Source organism: Rutidosis leptorrhynchoides, chromosome 4 (genome assembly GCF_046630445.1).
Source record: "Rutidosis leptorrhynchoides isolate AG116_Rl617_1_P2 chromosome 4, CSIRO_AGI_Rlap_v1, whole genome shotgun sequence".
Taxonomy (NCBI): Eukaryota; Viridiplantae; Streptophyta; class Magnoliopsida; order Asterales; family Asteraceae; genus Rutidosis; species Rutidosis leptorrhynchoides.
The window spans coordinates 125,325,281-125,344,124 of record NC_092336.1 but is presented as its reverse complement, the minus strand read 5'-3'; the positions used below and the strand labels follow the sequence as shown (position 1 = coordinate 125,344,124).

Genomic DNA, 18,844 nt, shown 5'->3' with positions numbered 1-18,844 from the left:
GCCACTACTCGAGCGCGAAGCTCGTTGACTTCTTCTATTATTCCGGGATGATTGGCGGTTCGGACAAGGGGATGAATAAGATCTGAAATTCTAGATATTATATATTCGTGACGGGATATCCTGGAAATGAGGGTGAAAATAGTGTTCCGAACGGGTTCGCCGGTAAGTGCTTCAGGTTCTTCGCCAATAGGGCAATGTGGTGGGTGAAAAGGATCACCTTCTTCACTTCTCCATTGATTAAGTAGACTACGAACCCACCCCCAATTCATCCAGAAAAGGTGATGACTAATTGGTTGGTTCATTCCGGTTACGCTGCCATTAAAGCTTGAGGAGTTCAAGGAATCAAGTGAGAAATCCATATTATCTGATTGGAATAAGGGTTTTTGTTATAAGATGAGTGTTGAATATTGAATAATATATTTGTCTTCTTGATATACGTATATATAGCAAAAAGATTTCCGTAATTTACGGAGGAAATTTAGAAAAAGTGTTAGACAAAGTCTATTAAGATAGATATGATAAGATATAATAAGATATGATGTGTCTATACTCCAATAATAGCAGTATGACGTGTCGAGATCATAAAATGATAAGTATGTAATCTGATAATCTTTCAATTAAAGACTTTCAATTCGTAATGGCCTATTCAGGTCTACGGCTTGAGCTATAGGATCCTTTAAATCGATAAACCAAACCCTTCTATTCTAGAGTTTTGTAGACGCCATCCGTCAAGAAAATTCAATGATAAAAAAATAACGAGAAATCAAAGATTTAAAAGTAATGAATATGAGTAGTGATGACATTATAATATCTTTGAGATAACTCAATGACATTTTTCGGTTCACAAACCGATGCATAAAGGCATAAAGCATATAGGTACGTGATATAACAAGGAGGTTATATACGTTTGAGTATGAATAGTAACAAATATAGGAGTTTCAAAAATCATGGATAACATTTCATGTAATACATATGTAATACACAAAACTATGATAGATGACATAGGAATGTCGAAAACGGTGTCGCGTTTAAATGTGGTGGCGGAATTGAATAGTACTTAGGAAAGTGAGCAGAGTTCTTAGGTTGGCTCGGAATTCTAAGATAAGTAAAGTTTCTAAAGTATAGTGTAGCATTTAACAGTTTAAGGCAACAATTAAAGGCACTATAGTCAAGGAAAGTTGTAGTCCTACATTGCTAAGGTACCTAATTGTATAAGGCACACATAAAATGCAATCCTAGTTCTCTACATCAGCCTGCTCTGATACCAATCTGTCACACCCCCAAAATGGACCAGGGGTAATTGTGACCAATCATATCATAACACAGTTGTATAAGCGAGAACGACTCTAAATGAGACGTTTTATTTATTAAATAAACAGCGGAAGCATTATTCAAAGTTTTACATCATAAGAGTACAGTAAATGGAAAATGTCTTAAACAAAATGATAAATATGAATGATGGACTCCATGCAAGCAGCAAAGTATACATCAATTATCTAGTAGCAAGTAGCAGCTAGCTCAATCATCACCTGAGACAAAACACGCTTAAAGTGTCAACCAAAAAGGTTGAGTGAAATTCATAGGTTTATAAATAATATCCAAAGTTTTAGACCACAAGATTTAGTTTAAAGTTGATTGATATAGAAATATCAATCTAAAAGTGTTGCTGCATTTTGTAATATCGCTACTAAACAAGTTTACCCTATGACACCTTGTACTGTCAGTGTCGTGGAATCATTATTATGTAACCAAAGACCAACGGTAGAATGGTTAGAGACGTTACTCTCAATAGGCCTACTCACAATAATTAAGTTTGCATTTAAACGTAGCAATTAACGATATTACGGTAGGGATTTAGCATGAATCAAAGCATGACAGCATAGTTAACAATTTAGTACTTGTGTCTAAGCGTAAAACAGTTATAAAGCAAGCATGTGTCTCACCCCAAAAGTTATAAAACAGTTATGAAACAGTAAAAAGTAGGGCTATGAAGTTCACCTTAGTAGCACACGAAAGAATTGAACGGAAGGACGTGACCGAGATCTCAACCTAGAGATAGAACATATGATCAGACATTGCCTAACAGACAATAGTATATAGTACTATATTGATAGTAATGGTTCACTAAAGAATTTCCATTTTCGGAAGGTTACTATTTATGGAAAGTTTCCACTTATAGTAATTTTTCAATTTTAGAAAGTTCGGATTAATCTTTAGCAAGATGTTGTACAACTCTACTCAAACTTCGTTGCTATCAAATAAGTCAGGAATGACCAGATGTAACCGGGGGCCCAGGATTCTTGACCAGAATCTAAGTCATGGCATTCGAGATCCACAAGTTTACCCATAAATGGCAACCTAGACATCATTCACTTACGACCGTGAGTAGCGATGAAGTTCACATGAATTATACATTATCTTTGATTAACCTTCACTTTAGGTGTATACACACAATGAATTATTAATGTATTTAATAATTATATATGTGATAATATAACATAAGTTTTATTTAATATTTAGTTATTATACCTTAGTATGTCTTATATATATTAAATATAATTACCTTTAAATAAATACCTAAATTACTTCAAAAATAATAGTGTTTTATTAATCGAACATTATTCAAAAATGTCTAAATAATAAATTAAATATCTAAAAATTACATACCTAATTTTTATAGTCTTAGTTAATCATATAGATTAGTAGAAAAATTTAAGAAAATGTTTTTATTATATTTTTGTATTTATTTTTGTTTTTACCCTTAATGTATTCACAAAACAATTTTAATTCTACATAATTACTAAATAAACCCAAATAATTATTTTTATAATTTTTATAAGTTTCTATTAGTATAATAACCTATAGAAAAATATATAAAAAAATATTTTTTATAATTTTATATTTATTCTTAATTTACCTTCGAATTACATAATAATAGAGTTTAATTATATAATAAATACCAATTCGACCCAAGTAATTATTTTTATAATTTTTTCAGATCTATATAAGTTTTAAAAACTCAGAAAAAAATTATATATATTTTATTTTTGGTTAAAAGTATTTATTATGAATTTTACATTATTTTTACGTTTAAACACTACATAATTCGTATTTAATTATAAATAATATTCCATAAATTATCAAAATTATTTTTATGCATCATAACACTTATAATACTAATTATAACATATAAACATAATTAATTTCGAATTTTACAAAGAATATACAATGAATATAAATATAAATGACAATATTGAAAAAAATTAATAAAAATAGAAAGTACCTCAAATTTTCTTCAAGGTTTTGAGAGAATATCTTAAGTTTTTGTGTTTGGCAAGAAAAAAAAATGAATGAGGAGCCATGTATTTATAGGTAAAAAATGGTTGGTGAAAAGAAAAAAAAATAATAAAATAAAGGTGCCAATTTTGACAAAATAATAAAAACATGTTAAAAATGTTTTTAATAAGTTTTTGTTTTTGAAAATATTTAGTCAAAATTCATGGGCTCATTATTTAATTTATAAAAAAAATCTTATTTCTTTTTATTTTTATTTTTTATAAGCTAAAAATATATATAATGATTAAAATAACTTATCATTTAATTAATAATTATGTTACATATAGTTTTAAATATAATACGCATTAATATTAACTAAAGTTATTTTATATAATTAGTGTAAACTTTAGTTAACAAAAAGTGTCGACTAAAAATAAATATTTGATCAATGTCAAATTTAATTATATATTACGTATGGATAACAACCCTATAGTCAAATTAGTCAATTCAGGCATGGAAATATGAGGGTTGTTATAAATGGCGTCAGAGTAAAGGTTCCGAGTTTACGTGGGAGCCCGAAGAATTCGTGTTAGTTTATCTTCCTTCTTGTCATGCGGCTTGGATCGCGAGGACGCGCTCTGATTCAAGTGGGGGAGAGTTGTAAGACCCGTTTATTTGTTGTGTACATAAGTGTATTTAAGATACTTGAAGTGGGGTTTTGGTTGTACATCTTAAAAAGGGGACAGATTCTGATCTGGGGGATCTGCACGCCGCGCAAGTATATGGCGCGCCGCGCCAGTAGTCTGTGACAGATTCCCTTCTCTTTTTTAAATTAGATATTTTGAGGGCTTTTTGGTAATTACAAATGGGGGCCCGAATTAAAGGCTCTAGATCAGTTTTGGAGCCTCATTAACTCCATTTTCATCTACTTCACCTCTTCCAAATTAACTTAGTGAGAGAAAGGGTTTTCTAGTGTGAGAGAGCTCTATTAAAGGAAGAAGAAGGTTGAATCTGGTCTTAGTGCGAGTTCTAAAGTCGTTCATCTAGTCGCTAGCTACGTGGTGATTGTGTTGGTAAGTTATAAAACCTAATTTCTTACTTTAATTGTATTAAGGGTTAGGGTTTGGGTAGGGTTGCACATAAAACTCATTTGTTAGTGAATTAGGGTTTTTTGGGTGAATTTGGGTCATGTAGACTCAAAGTTGACTAACTAGGGTTTTCAAAGTGTTAAATTGGTGTTTATGAACTTAAATTAGTTAGTAAATTGCTAGCACACCTATATATATGTAAATGGGTGTTAAGTGGGTTAGTGGATGACCCGAAATGGGTGTGTAGACCTTAAATTGGTCAAATGGGTCAAAGTGGACCTAAGTTAGTTAATGTTTGTGATTAATGCCTAAACTTTGTTTTGAAATGTGTTTTAAACCTATCTTGGCTGATGTTAGGATTTTGGTATGAGTTGACCCAAAATTAGGGTTAAGGGTGCAAATGGGTTAAAATTGCACTTTGGGTCAAAATGGCTTTTGAATGGTGAAAGAATTGGTTGACCAACTTGAGTTTGTGATTGATAATATGTATAATGTGATAGGTATATTACATTGAGGTTTTGCAAGCTCGGGTATCTTTTCATAAGAGATTTTGAGGTGAGTGGAATAATTATATGTGTAGGTATATAATGTATCTATTTGTTGTAGCGTGAAATGTGTAGTGTCGAAGTGCTAAGACACCACGTTTCACGTGATGAGTGATGCATCGAGGTGTTAAGATGCCACTCGGGGTGAATCATCGAGGTGTTAAGATGCCACCTAGGGGTGTAGTGTCGAGGTGTTAAGACACCACTCCGTAAAATAATGATTGAAGCATCGAGGTGTTAAGATGCCACTCGGGGTGAAGTACCGAGGTGTTAAGGTGCCACCCTAGGGGTTAGTGATACGAGGTGTTAAGTACCCTAACGGATGTTATGAACACCGATGGCGTTTTCGCGAGCGCCATTCCATTGTACGATTGGTTAACCATAGTTATTGTGTTGTAAGTGTAAGCATATTATATTATTCGAGTTATATTTATATGCGTTGCTATGCTAGCTTGTGGTATTGGAGATTTCTAGCTCGTATTCGAGATTATAAGCTAATTGTGTTGCTAGCATGTATGCGGTGTTTGAGTAAGTGATTGCAAGTAGGTATATTATATATGTATGTGTATAATTATTGCATTCACTAAGCGTTAGCTTACCCTCTCGTTGTTTACCTCTTTATAGGTTCGGTTGTGGACAAGGGTAAGGGCATCATCTTGGATTAAAGATCCCGTTGTTGTTAGGGAGCGCTTTTGGGACTTTAGCTTTTGGAGTTTGACCGAGACTTGGGTAGTTTAATCCCAAACACCATGCTCATAGTGTAGTTTGGTACTTAAACTTTTTGATGGTCGAAACTCATATTTTGTATTAAACTCGTAAAACGGCCGATGTGGGCCCCGCTTTGTAAAACTTATTTTATGTTTGAATTGTGTTAGTTTTACATGTGTGAATATGTTGTTAAAAGCGTTTTGTCTAATTATGTCGGAAAGTGGCCGATCTTTTTCGCGTTTCAAGACTTTTTGGACAGACCAGTTTGGCGCGCCGCGCGGCCATATGGCGCGCCGCGCCAGTAGCTGAACAAACAAATTTTTTTTTGTTATATTTCAAACGGGTTCGATTGCGATTTGGTTTGGGTTGTTACACATTTCATTCCAATTAACTACATCATTTTACTCTCTATACACATACTCAAACACTCTCTCAAACCTCCATTCAATTCAGCAAGTATTGGTCTCATAATCCAAGTTATAATCATCATAACAAAGCTTGATCAAGAACACTTCAAGAATTCCAAGCCATCAAGGGTATCTTTGAACTCAAGATATTCTCCTTATTTCTCCAGCAACTTTACTCATTTGATTTGAGGAAGTAACCTTATTCATAATCTTATTCGATTCGTATTCATATAGCTATCTTATTTTGAGTTATAACTAATAACAACAAGAACATAGTTTAGATTATTTCTAAACTTGTTTGCAAATAAACTTAATTCTTCTAACTTGACTTTTAAAATACTTCAACACATGTATTATGACAGTATGTCAAGCTAACATGAGGATATAAAACTTGTAAACACGAAGAACACCTTAAAATCGAATATACGCCGTCTTAGTCGAACGGGGGCTGTTTTGGGTTTAATTTTAAAAACCTATCTTAAACTTTGAATTAAAAGATTTCCTTTGGTGAAAAATATTATTTTATATGGATATGAAATATATCCAAAATCCATGGTTAAACTCAAAGTGGAAGTATGTTTTTCAAAAAGGGTCATTAAGATGTCGTTCTTACGACGGATATGACTGTCTTCTCTTATTTGACACCTAAGCTGTATTTTCAACTATAAACCTATACTTTTTCTGTTAAGATTAATAATGTTGAGTTCGATACAAAACCATGGCAACTTGAATCACTCAAAACGGATTTGTAACGAAGAAATTATGGGTAAAACAAAATTGGATATTTTTCTTAATTTTTAGCTACGGACATGATTTATAAAAATGGATGCTAACCTTATCTTAGCTAACTTACCTTGTATCCTACATGTATTTATACATGTCTTGTTCCCGAACTTATGGAAATACAATTTATAATAGTCGTGATTAAGTTCTACGACAATATATTATAGTCTTAATAAAGATCGTAAGGCACCATATATATATATATGACTTGATCACCGTGGACTCGTATACAAAGTTTTGACATATAATTTTGACTTCTTCTATATATATTATTGGAACGAACTATTAGACACCATTGGCAGTAATCTCGAGTTAGCTGTGGGTCAAAGTGGATTCCAAAATATTATATACGTTGAGTTGTGATCGAGCCTGAGACATGTATACAATGGGTCGTGGATTGCTTCAGACAATATACATATTATGTGTCTTATTATATTAAGACAATATATTATAGTGTTAGTGAATTCTAACACAATATACGCATTTATATTTATATATATATTTATACTGTTGGACTATTGGACTATTGGACTATGAACGTTGGACTGCTAACAATGGACAATTAAAATTATCACAAGTATCATAAGTATGGAATATTAATTATATATATATATATATATATATATATATATATATATATATATATATATATATATATATATATATATATATATATATCTTAACACAAGAATATTATTATTAGGTTCGTGAATTTGTCAAAAGGCCAAGTCTTATCACCATCTATTCGGAAATCATCACAAGTGAGTTATAGTCCCATTTTTACTATTTAAATTATTTTGGAATGAGAATACATGTAAAATTTATAAATGTTTTACAAACTAAGCACAAGTTCATGGAACTACATTCTACGATTGATTTGTTATACCGGATATCTGTACTTATTATTATTATGCTTGTAACCTAAGAATTAGTGAAAAACACTAATTGACGCGAATCCAAAAGGTAGATCTACGGGCACCAACCACCCCCATTTTTGAATAGTGGAAATGCTTTAGTACTTCGAAGAGTTCTTGTCATACATTTGAATAGTGGAATGTATGATGCCAGATATCTTAAGCGCTCTATGTTAAGGTCGATTACCAGGCGACTCATCGTATGAATGATTTTTGCAGTTGTAATGATCCTGCGCATTTAATTAAATGAAATCTTGTGGCTTATTAAATGTTATGATTATTATATAGAAATTAAACCTATGACTCACCAACATTTTTGTTGATGTTTTAAGCATGTTTATTCCTAGGTGAATATTAAAAACGCTTCTGCTGTCGTATGCCAAACTAAGGTCAAGATTTGGAGTCGGCATAAATGTTTATATTGTTTAAACTTGCATTCGGAGTATTTATTGTAATATATTTGATCATATTGTAATGGGTTGTGTAAAAACTTATTTATTTGAGGAGATTGTCTTTGATAGATAATCTAAATTATGTCATTAAGACTTTTATTCAATAATAAAGGTTATGGTTGTTTTTAAAAACGAATGCAAGATTTGAAAAACGTCTCATATAGAGGTTAAAACCTCGCAACGAAACCAATTAATATGAAACGTTTATAATTAATATGAACGGGGCATTTCAACCCGCTCTCTTATGTAGTCATAATCATTGAATTCGAAGTAATTGCTTGGGAAATTTTATGAGGGTATGATGTCGAAGTTTGTTACTAACCCGAAACACAGAGAAGTGGGATTACTTATTGTTTGTTGCGATTTCTTGGTGTCTTCAGAATACAATCTCGAGACACTGTACACTGAGTTGATTTTCAGCATCTAAAAGATGATTTTGAGTCCAACCAAGTTCAATATGATCCCTTAGGACATGACCAATGGTAAGTGGAATTTCTCACCTTTCAGTAGACAGTTTATTTGTCAAAAGAAAAATTACGGTTTGAAAGTTATGAGTTTACGAAAAATCTAAAAAGTTTGACAAGCAGCTGTTACGTGCAGGCCTGTACAGAAGGTCATCACGTCAGTCACGTTTTGAAACTAATCTAAAACCCGTTTAAATTTAACAAACCCAACATATCATATATAATCTTGAAGATCTTCGGGCCTACTTTATAACCCACTTATTTGTTATTACCAAAAGTGTACCAATTTCAACTTACGAACCCGCAATGTAGGCCCGAGAGTCATTATTGATACTTATACTAAAACCATAAGAATCTTCTGTTAACGACCCAAATATCAATCCAACAGACATGGGCCAACCAAATTAATTTCACAACCCATCAATGACATTTTGAACGCGTTGACAACTTCCGTTTCTCAAAATCCAACATACTCGTCAAAAAATATCCTTATGACCCATATGGGTAATAATTTCCCACTGTAACCATTATACCCAAAACTCATTCTCAAGGAACCAAAACTTCTAAACTCACTTAACACGACATAGGGGCGTCTTCACATTGACCGTTACCCATTTTGACACTTTTTGACCATATGGGTAAAGTATCCAAATAGTTGAAACCAACACTTTTCTTCCTTTTGACTGTAATTTTATCACCTCCATAAGTCTAACAAATCAACAAAACACTAACATACGTAAATACAGGAATTCAAACATAAACAAAATCCAAATTATAACTAAATAACAAAAAAGTAAAACAATCATCAAAAAAGAAGAGAAAAAAAACAGTAACAAATGCACTAACCATGAAGAGTAGATTCGTCACTCCTCTCAACTGACATATTAGAACCAGCTACATTAGACACTACCTGATAAATCAAACCTGTAGACAAAACATCTTCATACATACCTACATCCAAACTCAAAAAAAAGAAGCAAAAGAACAAAAAAATCAGTATCACTCATAACATTAACACATAATGTAAGTACATAAAATTTTTATATTCTCTACATAAGCTAATTTTTGTGGCTTTACCCGAATGATATCGTAGAAATAATGCGTAACTGGAAACACACACTCATGAGTAAATAGGTCAAATTTGCTACATCTACTGACTTGAATCACTTCTGTTTATATGTCTCAATTGTAAGCAATTACTATTGTATGCTACGCAAAATAACCATTTAATCAAAGTACCTAATTTAAAAGGTGTTTCGTGATCTCGCTTGTTATCTTGCTTTCATCCCTCAAAGTAATACTAATTGCAAAATGTAACCATATAGCATTATTAACCCATCTGCATTAGCACGACACCACTAAAGAGGTCCAGCTGGATCCTCCCAGTAAGTAGTGGCAAGATCTACAATCATAAAGTCATGAATATAAATATTATTCGTGAAATTAAACTACTGTTAGGTTCAGTCAACCAATTGGAACCCAATAACTCATATACAATAGAGGATTTTTTGTGTCACTATTATAAGCAACGAATAAAGGAAAATGGGTCGGGTTCAATCACATTTATTAAATCCTCTTCAAATCAGACATGGGTAAGTCCGGTGTACCCTCAAATACGTATATTTACACTTTCAGACATTTATCTCTATATATCTAACGTGTTACAAATGCAATATAATTATAAATGGACATAAATTTTTGAACAAAGAAACGCAATATAACTCAAATAAATGGTTATCGATTATCCAAAAACGAATTTCTAATCAAAATAGGCACTTTAAAAAATACTCGAACGAAATAATATTTGAAATTACTAATAGTTCAGTAAATCACTTACCATAATCGACGGTTAGGATTCCTCGATGCTTTAACCACCATACTCCGCCTCACCGGTAATCTAATCGACTGCGATTGCGTCCTCGATTTACCGTAAATTGAATTCCTGTACAAAATCAAATCAAATCAATAACAATCACAACATCTGAAGACGTTATCAAATATTGTAACCTAATTTAGCTTTTTAGCAAAAATCTATGAATAATTGTAACCTAAATTAGTTATAAAAAAAATGAAAATACGGATTGAAAATCGGACATAAAACTATTCGATGTAGAACAAACATGAATCTAGATGATGAAAAATTGGAAATTAATAAGAATTTGAAGTTGGTTTCATTTGCAAATAAACCATACTCGATAACAAACCCTAATCTATGAAAAAACGAAACTATCGAACCTGTATATAACAAAATATGACGGAAGTCGATGGCGGCCTCGATTACGGGTGTTCAAGCCGAAAATCGCCGGATTCAACGGTTTAGGGTTTTTAATTGAAGGTTGAGGCGGTTGAATTGAAGAAGAAATAGGAAGTTGAAGGGTAGGGATGTGTTTGATGGGCTCTGTAGCCAATAAGATTTGAACAGATGTTATTTTATTGTAATTTAGTGGTAGATTAATTAGCCAATAAAAAAAATACAGGTGGAAGTATTGTTATAGGGTACCTGACAGTAAGCCACGTGGCAGTATGCCACATGCTTTGTAAGATGTAGAGAAGAGATAATACCGTAGACAATCAAATTAATAGAACCTATAATACCAAATTTACCAAATTAAATTAGAGATATGCTCCATACTTTTTCGTTCTTGTAAATATCAAAGTTATAAGTTTGAGACAAGTACATTTGTTTTACATTTGCAGTTTCAGAATCTTTCAGTTCAGTCACAAACCTATGCACATGTGATTTAAAGACTACCAATGAAACGTGCAACTAAAAAAGGTAAACATAAAAACAGAACATAGTTTCCTTTTTTTTAGGAAATCTTTTTCCACCACACTTTTTTATATTTAATGATTAACTTCTACAAATATGCAAGAAATATTTGATTCCAAGTATCAGGAACTCCTGGCAAACACCAATGTATGCAATCCGCAAATTTTAATGGATCGGCTTTTTGTTGATCGGTTAACAATTTGCCTCCCAATTCGGTGTAAATGGAAGAATGAGCTTCTACTCTATATTCTGATAGTTGTGTAATGTTGATCAAAGTAACAGGAGTTTTCATTTTCCGGACAACACTACCAAGGACTGTCATCATCCTTTTATCGGATCCAGTTCCCCAGTGTCCTTTTTTCTTCACTGGTTCTGTTTCATTGTAGCATTTTATCCCTCCCTTGTTGTCCCAGTCAGCACTCCTACATTAATCAACACTTTCCATTAAGTATGCATCAAATTAGCCTAGCTACACAAACTAAGGCCCCATTTGTTTACGACTTAATGGACTAGTCGAGTGATGTTTGTATTTGACTTAATGAAAGTAACATGTCTTAATAATTTAAGTCATGAAAACGTGTATTTCCATATAAGCCACGACTTCCTCAAAACTGCTGACATAACTGTCTTCAACTTTATATAGAGGGTTAATTTGGTAATGTTAATCATTTAGACGGTCATTCAGCACAAAAAACATACAATAGTTATTTATTCATAAATTATTCCCCACAGACATCTAATCATTTAGACAACTAGGTCATACCTTTGATGAGTAGGAGACATGGTGGTGAAATAAACCCGGGTTTTGTTCTGATCTACATTTGAGTCAACCCAGTTTGCCCAAGTTTTCAAAGCTATTCTATATGACACTGGAGCATCTAGTTCTTCGTAACCATCTTCCGCATTTGCAAATGAACCCCATCTGTAACCGAAAAACAAAAATGTATCATATATATACTAGATATGTATTTTTAGTTAATATATGTGTCAATGAAAAAGATAACATACAGGGACTTGATCTTTGAACCAGTCATCCACCAAACATAAGTATTGAAAACAAGGACATCAACTCCTATCCAATGTTTCGCATGTTTTTCTACAGTATCCACTCTTAGTATTCTCTTCTTCGGATCTCCTATTATATTTTCATCAGTATTTGAGTCTATTAAATACGGCGCCCAATAGAACTCGATAGTTGCATTGTGATCCTGTTACATTCAACTACATAACTGTTACCTTCTTTTAAACAACCTTGAAGTCATACCTTATTGTTCTAAATATTAGCCCATAATTGAAATATCAATGTACTCAAGTAAACATGTTTTACTACCAACCAAACTACAATACATTCAAGATGAAGCACCTTTATCTTGAAGATCGAATGAACTTTTCCACGTCGCATAGATTTCTGATCCTTTGGTATGAGAAATTCCACCAAACAAACAAAAGATTGCCATTGTCCTCTTTGTAAGGAGTCTCCGACGAACATTACCCTTTTTCCTCGGATTTTGTCAAGTGCGACTTTTGCATCAAATCTGTCAAATCATTAAATAATTAATAGATCATTTTAATGAATCATCAATCTAGTTAGATAGTACTTCCGTCGTCCCATTATAAGTAACCTGTTTTGATTTTAGAAAGTCTTTTTTTTCAAACTTTGACTTTAAATATTTCTGTTTGTTTGTGTTATATAATATTTGATGAAATTATATGAATGGAATTGAGTTTTAAATGTGTTTTCATTGGTTATAAACTCAAAAGTTGAATAAGAAAGACTTCCAAAAGTCAAAACATGACACTTATATAGGGACGTAAGAGTATCTCTATGATATCATAAGAGAATGCATGTATCTATCTCATATTATTCGGTATATACAATGTACCTCGGGAGGATACAATCATCGAGCTGCCATTCCCAATGACGATAATCAGAATCAGGCTTTCCGTTTTTAACACAAGAGACTTGCCTATCAAGGTACGGACAAGAATCGTCTGTGTACAAGGGCTTAAACGACCGATTGTACACCCATTTCCCTTGTTCGATGTTGCATTCATCTCGGTCGAAAATAAACCTATCATCTACACTTGACTTGAATTTTTCATTATATTCCGTAGTGTTCCTGCTTTCAACTATCGTAAAACAGTAAACATGAGTGATCATTACATATACAACTCCAAAGCAACACAAGGATAATTCAAAATGTACGAACCTTTTGTTGACCGATCCTTGGAATAACGACTACTTTTTGTGCAAGATTTGGATTTGAAAACAGTTGGGGAAGATAGCAAATTGATTCTCTCAGTGTACAATACAACAATAAAGGCTAACAAAAAGATCAACAATGTGACGACAGAAAGCGAGAGCTTTACGCGAAAAGCTTTTGGAAAGATGACACCCATCAAATTAATCAAGATCCTTGATCGAAAAGAAAGATCGACTAGTAAGGATGATGGGAATGTTAATTATATGGGGTTGAGGATAATTTATTCTTTTAGTGATTGATAATGCATAACTGATTGAATATGATATTTTAATTGTTTGTTTGAAAATTTTGGAGTAGCAGTAAAGTTAAAGCATTCTATTTCAAATGATTTCTTTCATTACAACAAGAGTACATATAGTGGTTAGGGTGCAACTACTATTAGAAAGTTAGTTAGTTGTAACGCCACTTTCTTCATTATTATTAGTCGCATCACACATAATTTGTTCTTTCAATCAACTTTATTTACAGTATTATGTGTTGTTAGTACTACTTATACACTATACAGTATAAAATCACATGAGGTTTTATAGTCGGCTTTTAAAATGCGTCTCCAATTGTAGCCCAAATGTCCTTATTTTTTGAGGTGGGATCTCGTTATATATTGTGACTTGTAACTACAGTTATCATGATAGCAGCTCAAGAGGAAATTTTGCATATCTAATACTAGTAGCTTGGAACCAAACGCAACTTCAACATGTGATTAATCAATCAATCGATGATTACTTTAAATAGAACAAAGGTTTAGTCATTTTAATGTCGATTATGGTTGTCCTGTCCATAAATGTAACAGTAACACTATGTTTCGTTCATCAATCAATGATTACTTAAGTAGAACAAAGGTTTAGTCATTTTATTGTCAATTGTGGATGTCCTGTCCAGAAATTTTACACGATATTTCGTTCATCGATTTCTTATATGTGTTAAAATATATGAATTTATATATTTATGCTACATAACAAGCTTTTATTCTTTTAACCTTAAAAACAAATAAAGCATTTCTATAATTTACTAAAATTATATTCAAACAACTACAAGTTCAAAATTGCAATACAAACTCGAGTTTCAGGAGAGCTCAAGCTAGGCTCATTTCAATATTTATACATTGAACTCAAGTTCAACTCCTTTGAAATTATGCATTATACAAACTCGAGTTCAGCTCAAGTTCGACTCGTTTATAATGAAACAGTGTTATTATTATTACTTTATTACTATATAGTTATTACTATATAATATATAATTATAATTATATAATTATATGATGTAAGAAGCTCGAAATCGTTTATTAAACGAGCTTCAAAATATGTTCAAGCTCGGCTCGGGCTCCAGCTCGTTCAAAATCGACTCGATTCGATCTTTTAATGTATCAAGCTTGAGTAGCTCACGAGTAGCTCACTCATCTACACCGTCAGTAATTACTAATTAAAACTACTAAACACCTTCTAAAAACCATCTTGATATAGTATTTATTACTTTTGCAAGTCATAAGATCCTAAAACAAACATATACCATAAACCAGTTTATGATTGAAAAGTTTTTGGGACAAAATGTAGCCAACCAGAGAGATCATCAAAATCCATCAATCACTCTTGAATTTGCGATCTTTTTGCCGATAAGTTCACGGAGTTCAATTTCTCCTGGGAATCTCTTCTCTTTTAACTTGGAGTAAACCTACATAAAAAAATAATAATAATAAGAAAACATTGAGAATTTGTATACATTGAAATATACTTTAATCGACTTTCAACTAGACCCGTCTGACCTATCCCTTTTAACAGATCTAATTAAAGTGAAAACTTTAAGATCAAACAAAATAAAATTCAATCCATCTAGAAAGTAGGAAGGTATAAGCTATAAATTAGCATAAAAGAAGTGGAGGAATTACCCGTTCGCCATTACATGAAACTTCGAAAGCACCGGAACTTTGTAAGAAACCTTGAAGGAAATTTCCAAGTAGCCAAGTTGAAGAAATGGTCCCAAATCTATTAGCCCGCATTGAGTAATACCATGGAGGTGGTGCTGCAAATCCCAACCGTGGGAAAATATGCTCACCCGCCATTACAACACCAATCACCCCAAATTGAACTACAGGCACCACTTTAGCTAACAAACGTTTTGGAAGTGGAGGTGGATAATTAGCTAGAACAACGTTTAGTCCAGGATAAGATGATTCCAACATGTTTTTCATTGTTTCTGCATTACCCCTGCATACTTGACCAGTTTTAGATGTTGAAAGTAAAAAAGAAAGGCAAACATAAACTAATTGTAATTGAAGAACTCAACTAAAGGTGACAATTTTAACCCATTTAATTAGATAATAGTTACTAATGATCTCAGGCAGATCACAAAAATGCAGAAAACTTATGAGAAAATGGGTCAAACCCATTGAAAGTTGTGCTGAGTATTTTTTTAATGCAAGCAGCGCACCCTAAATTATTGTAGTCAAAGTTTAATGCATATCAAGAAGCACAAATAACAGCATTACAAGAGCCATGTGTTAAGTTTTATACAAAACAAAAAGGCATAAACACTGCATAAGTGGCATTAGAAGTGTTATATGGGATAATGCACATTAGTGGGCATGTATGAATGTTGGTTCTCAAACAAACATCTTTGTGCTGAAGTAAACACAAGGAAAGAAAATGGGCAGTTATAGTTTATTTTGGTGCAGCACAAAACATGGAGATGAGCATTGATGAATTCAAAATTATGTATTTGCAAATAAGAGCGCATCGTGCATGTGGCATTTACAAGATAAGATACAAAAAAAGGGGAGTAAAGCATTGGACGGATGACGGATGTATTAAGTGAGTGAAGATTAGTGAATTAGAATATCATTATGTTAGTAAGTATTATTTGAAGGAAAAAAAACAAAGTTAAGCAAGGGACTAAAAACATACTAATATATACAAAAAGGGGCATTAAAATAAAAAGACACAAAGCTGTAGTAAGCATTTTTGTATACATACATAATACATAAAATAAAAGATACAGAAACATATACATATGGTTTAATTTTGAATTAATAGTAACTAGTTACACAAGTTCCACCTGGCATGCCTTTCGAGTTCTGTTTTCAATGACTTTTGGTTCTATTAATTGAGGCAACAAAAAGTGTCGATTTAGTAGCGACTTAACCGCCGCTTAGAGCCTAAATTGAATTTCAGATAGGTTTTAAAACCCATGGAAATTTGATTCTACCATTTCCATGGAGTCTCATCTTTATTGTTATTATTCTTTATTTTTGTTTATTTATTTATTTATCTTTTTTTTTTGTCGGAGGTCCTCACGGAAGCAATCTCTCTACCCTGGAGTAGAGAGAGGGACGACTTTCTCTTCCCGTGGGTAGAGAATTTTTTCTCGACTCGTGGTTAGAGAAACGACTTCTCTTCTATTTTAGGGTAAAGGAAGGATTGTCTACATCTCACCTCCCTCATACCTTGCATGTACGGATTGAATATTGTTGTTATTGTTGTAGTTACACAACAACAATAATAAGCATACACAGCTCCGTGTATACAAAGTATGGCCGTATGGGGATGCAAGATGTAGACATACATTTCACTACTCGAGGGTGAAAAGAGTCGTTCCTATACCTTCGAGCATAGAAAATCATTCCTCTACTAAATTCGGATAGACAATCATCCCTCTACCTTCGGACATCGAAAGTCATCCCTCTACCTTCGGACATCGAAAGTCATCCCTCTACCTTCGGACATCGAAAGTCATCCCTCAACCTTCGGACATCTTTAGTCATCCCTCTACCTTTAGACATCGAAAGTCATCCCTCAACCTTCGGACATCGAAAGTCATCCCCTCTACCCGGGACTGGTTTCAAGAGGACCTCCGGCACAAACGAAAGTAAAAGAGAAGATATATAAGCAAATAAATATCGGTACATACATGTATTCGTTATACTACACTACGAATATACGTGTTTGTGGTAAGTTTGTGTGTGCGTGCACGAGAACTACAGAGAATTTAATATTAATATTACATGGTTTTTATACATGTAAACGGATGGTCACATGTTCACTAAACAAATGTTTACATATGAACAAAAAGTAAAGAATAACTTAGATTTTAGGATTTTTAAAGTTGTCTTTAGCACGCTTTAATGTGTTGTACCATTTGATAACCGCTATTTTACAAGTAATATGCAACCACAGTGTACAACACATTAATGCGTGTTATCGGCAAACCCGTCGTTAGCAAAATCCTAGATTTCAAAGAAAACAATGAGGTTTTCTCAAACTATTTTGCGTTTAACCTTAATCTATATTATACAGAATTTCAGATTCAAATGAGAATGAAACCACCAACATATGAGCATTAAACACTAAACTTTAACATCCATATAATATAAAACTAGTAAATAAAGTAAGACGTAGCATTTCAAGGTTGTTAAGCATATTCCGTACTAAAGATGGAATTAGGCATTTAGAAAATAAGGAATTAAAAAAAAAAAAAAAAAAATCGAAATTAAAGGGTAAGAAGGTAGGGTAGGGTTTAAGTACCTGTAAGAACAAGAGGCGCAAAAGTCAATCTGGACGGTGTTACCTAAGCCGATTCCTCCGATACCTAATCCAGATGCACCTTTCTGCTTAATTAATATAAATACATGTAATCATCAATCCAATCAAATCTAATCAAATCAAATCCGATGGTAACGAATTTAACATAAACTAATATAAAAAATACAGACCTGTGCAGTAGGGAAGTCGAGAGGAGGTTGGATGGACGATGAGATTTGATGATGATTATGATTATGATTATGATGATGAGAAGCAGCAGATGAAGATGAAGATGAAGGAGGCGCTACGAAGAAGAGATTGAATACATCGGAACAAAAGAGAAAAAGAGGTAACCCTACCAAAAGTATCTGACTTGCTCTTCCGTCCATCGCCTCGCCGGTCTCCTTCAAACTACGGAGTAAAAAAAATTGCAGTTTAATTATCAAAATAAACAAAAGCAGTCGCCAAGACCAAAAACACGTTAGACGGGCCAAAACGGTAACTACCTCAAAACGTCTCGACGGGAAAAACGGGGTCAAGACGGGTCAAAACAGATGTTGACTTTTATATATATAAATATATATATATATTTATACTTATTTTAGAGCTAAAAAATATTCGTTGACAAGTTTGTACCTATAAATGCTATTAGCGTTAAAATA

At 32.9% G+C, this 18,844-nt stretch overlaps 2 protein-coding genes and 1 long non-coding RNA gene across 3 annotated transcripts; all 3 read right to left on the bottom strand.

Annotated features, from left to right (window-relative positions):
• Positions 1 to 8,456: 8,456 nt before the first annotated feature.
• LOC139843368 (uncharacterized) lies at positions 8,457 to 10,684 on the bottom strand. Its single transcript, XR_011757540.1, has 3 exons — positions 10,475 to 10,684; positions 9,484 to 9,588; positions 8,457 to 9,345 (listed from the first exon to the last, which is right to left on the bottom strand). It is a non-coding gene; the product is annotated as an uncharacterized lncRNA (long non-coding RNA).
• An 811-nt stretch (positions 10,685 to 11,495) lies between these two features.
• LOC139844851 (protein trichome birefringence-like 3) lies at positions 11,496 to 13,807 on the bottom strand. The gene is made up of 6 exons (XM_071835074.1): positions 13,618 to 13,807; positions 13,291 to 13,537; positions 12,771 to 12,942; positions 12,416 to 12,615; positions 12,171 to 12,329; positions 11,496 to 11,829 (listed from the first exon to the last, which is right to left on the bottom strand). The coding sequence occupies exons 1-6, from the start codon at positions 13,805 to 13,807 to the stop codon at positions 11,496 to 11,498; spliced, it is 1,302 nt and encodes a 433-aa protein (XP_071691175.1).
• Positions 13,808 to 15,115: 1,308 nt separating this feature from the next.
• Positions 15,116 to 18,571, bottom strand: LOC139843926 (selT-like protein). The gene is made up of 4 exons (XM_071834110.1): positions 18,380 to 18,571; positions 18,186 to 18,271; positions 15,554 to 15,872; positions 15,116 to 15,339 (listed from the first exon to the last, which is right to left on the bottom strand). Exons 1-4 carry the CDS (start codon positions 18,569 to 18,571, stop codon positions 15,238 to 15,240), a joined length of 699 nt encoding a protein of 232 aa, XP_071690211.1. The 3' UTR covers positions 15,116 to 15,237.
• Positions 18,572 to 18,844: the final 273 nt, after the last annotated feature.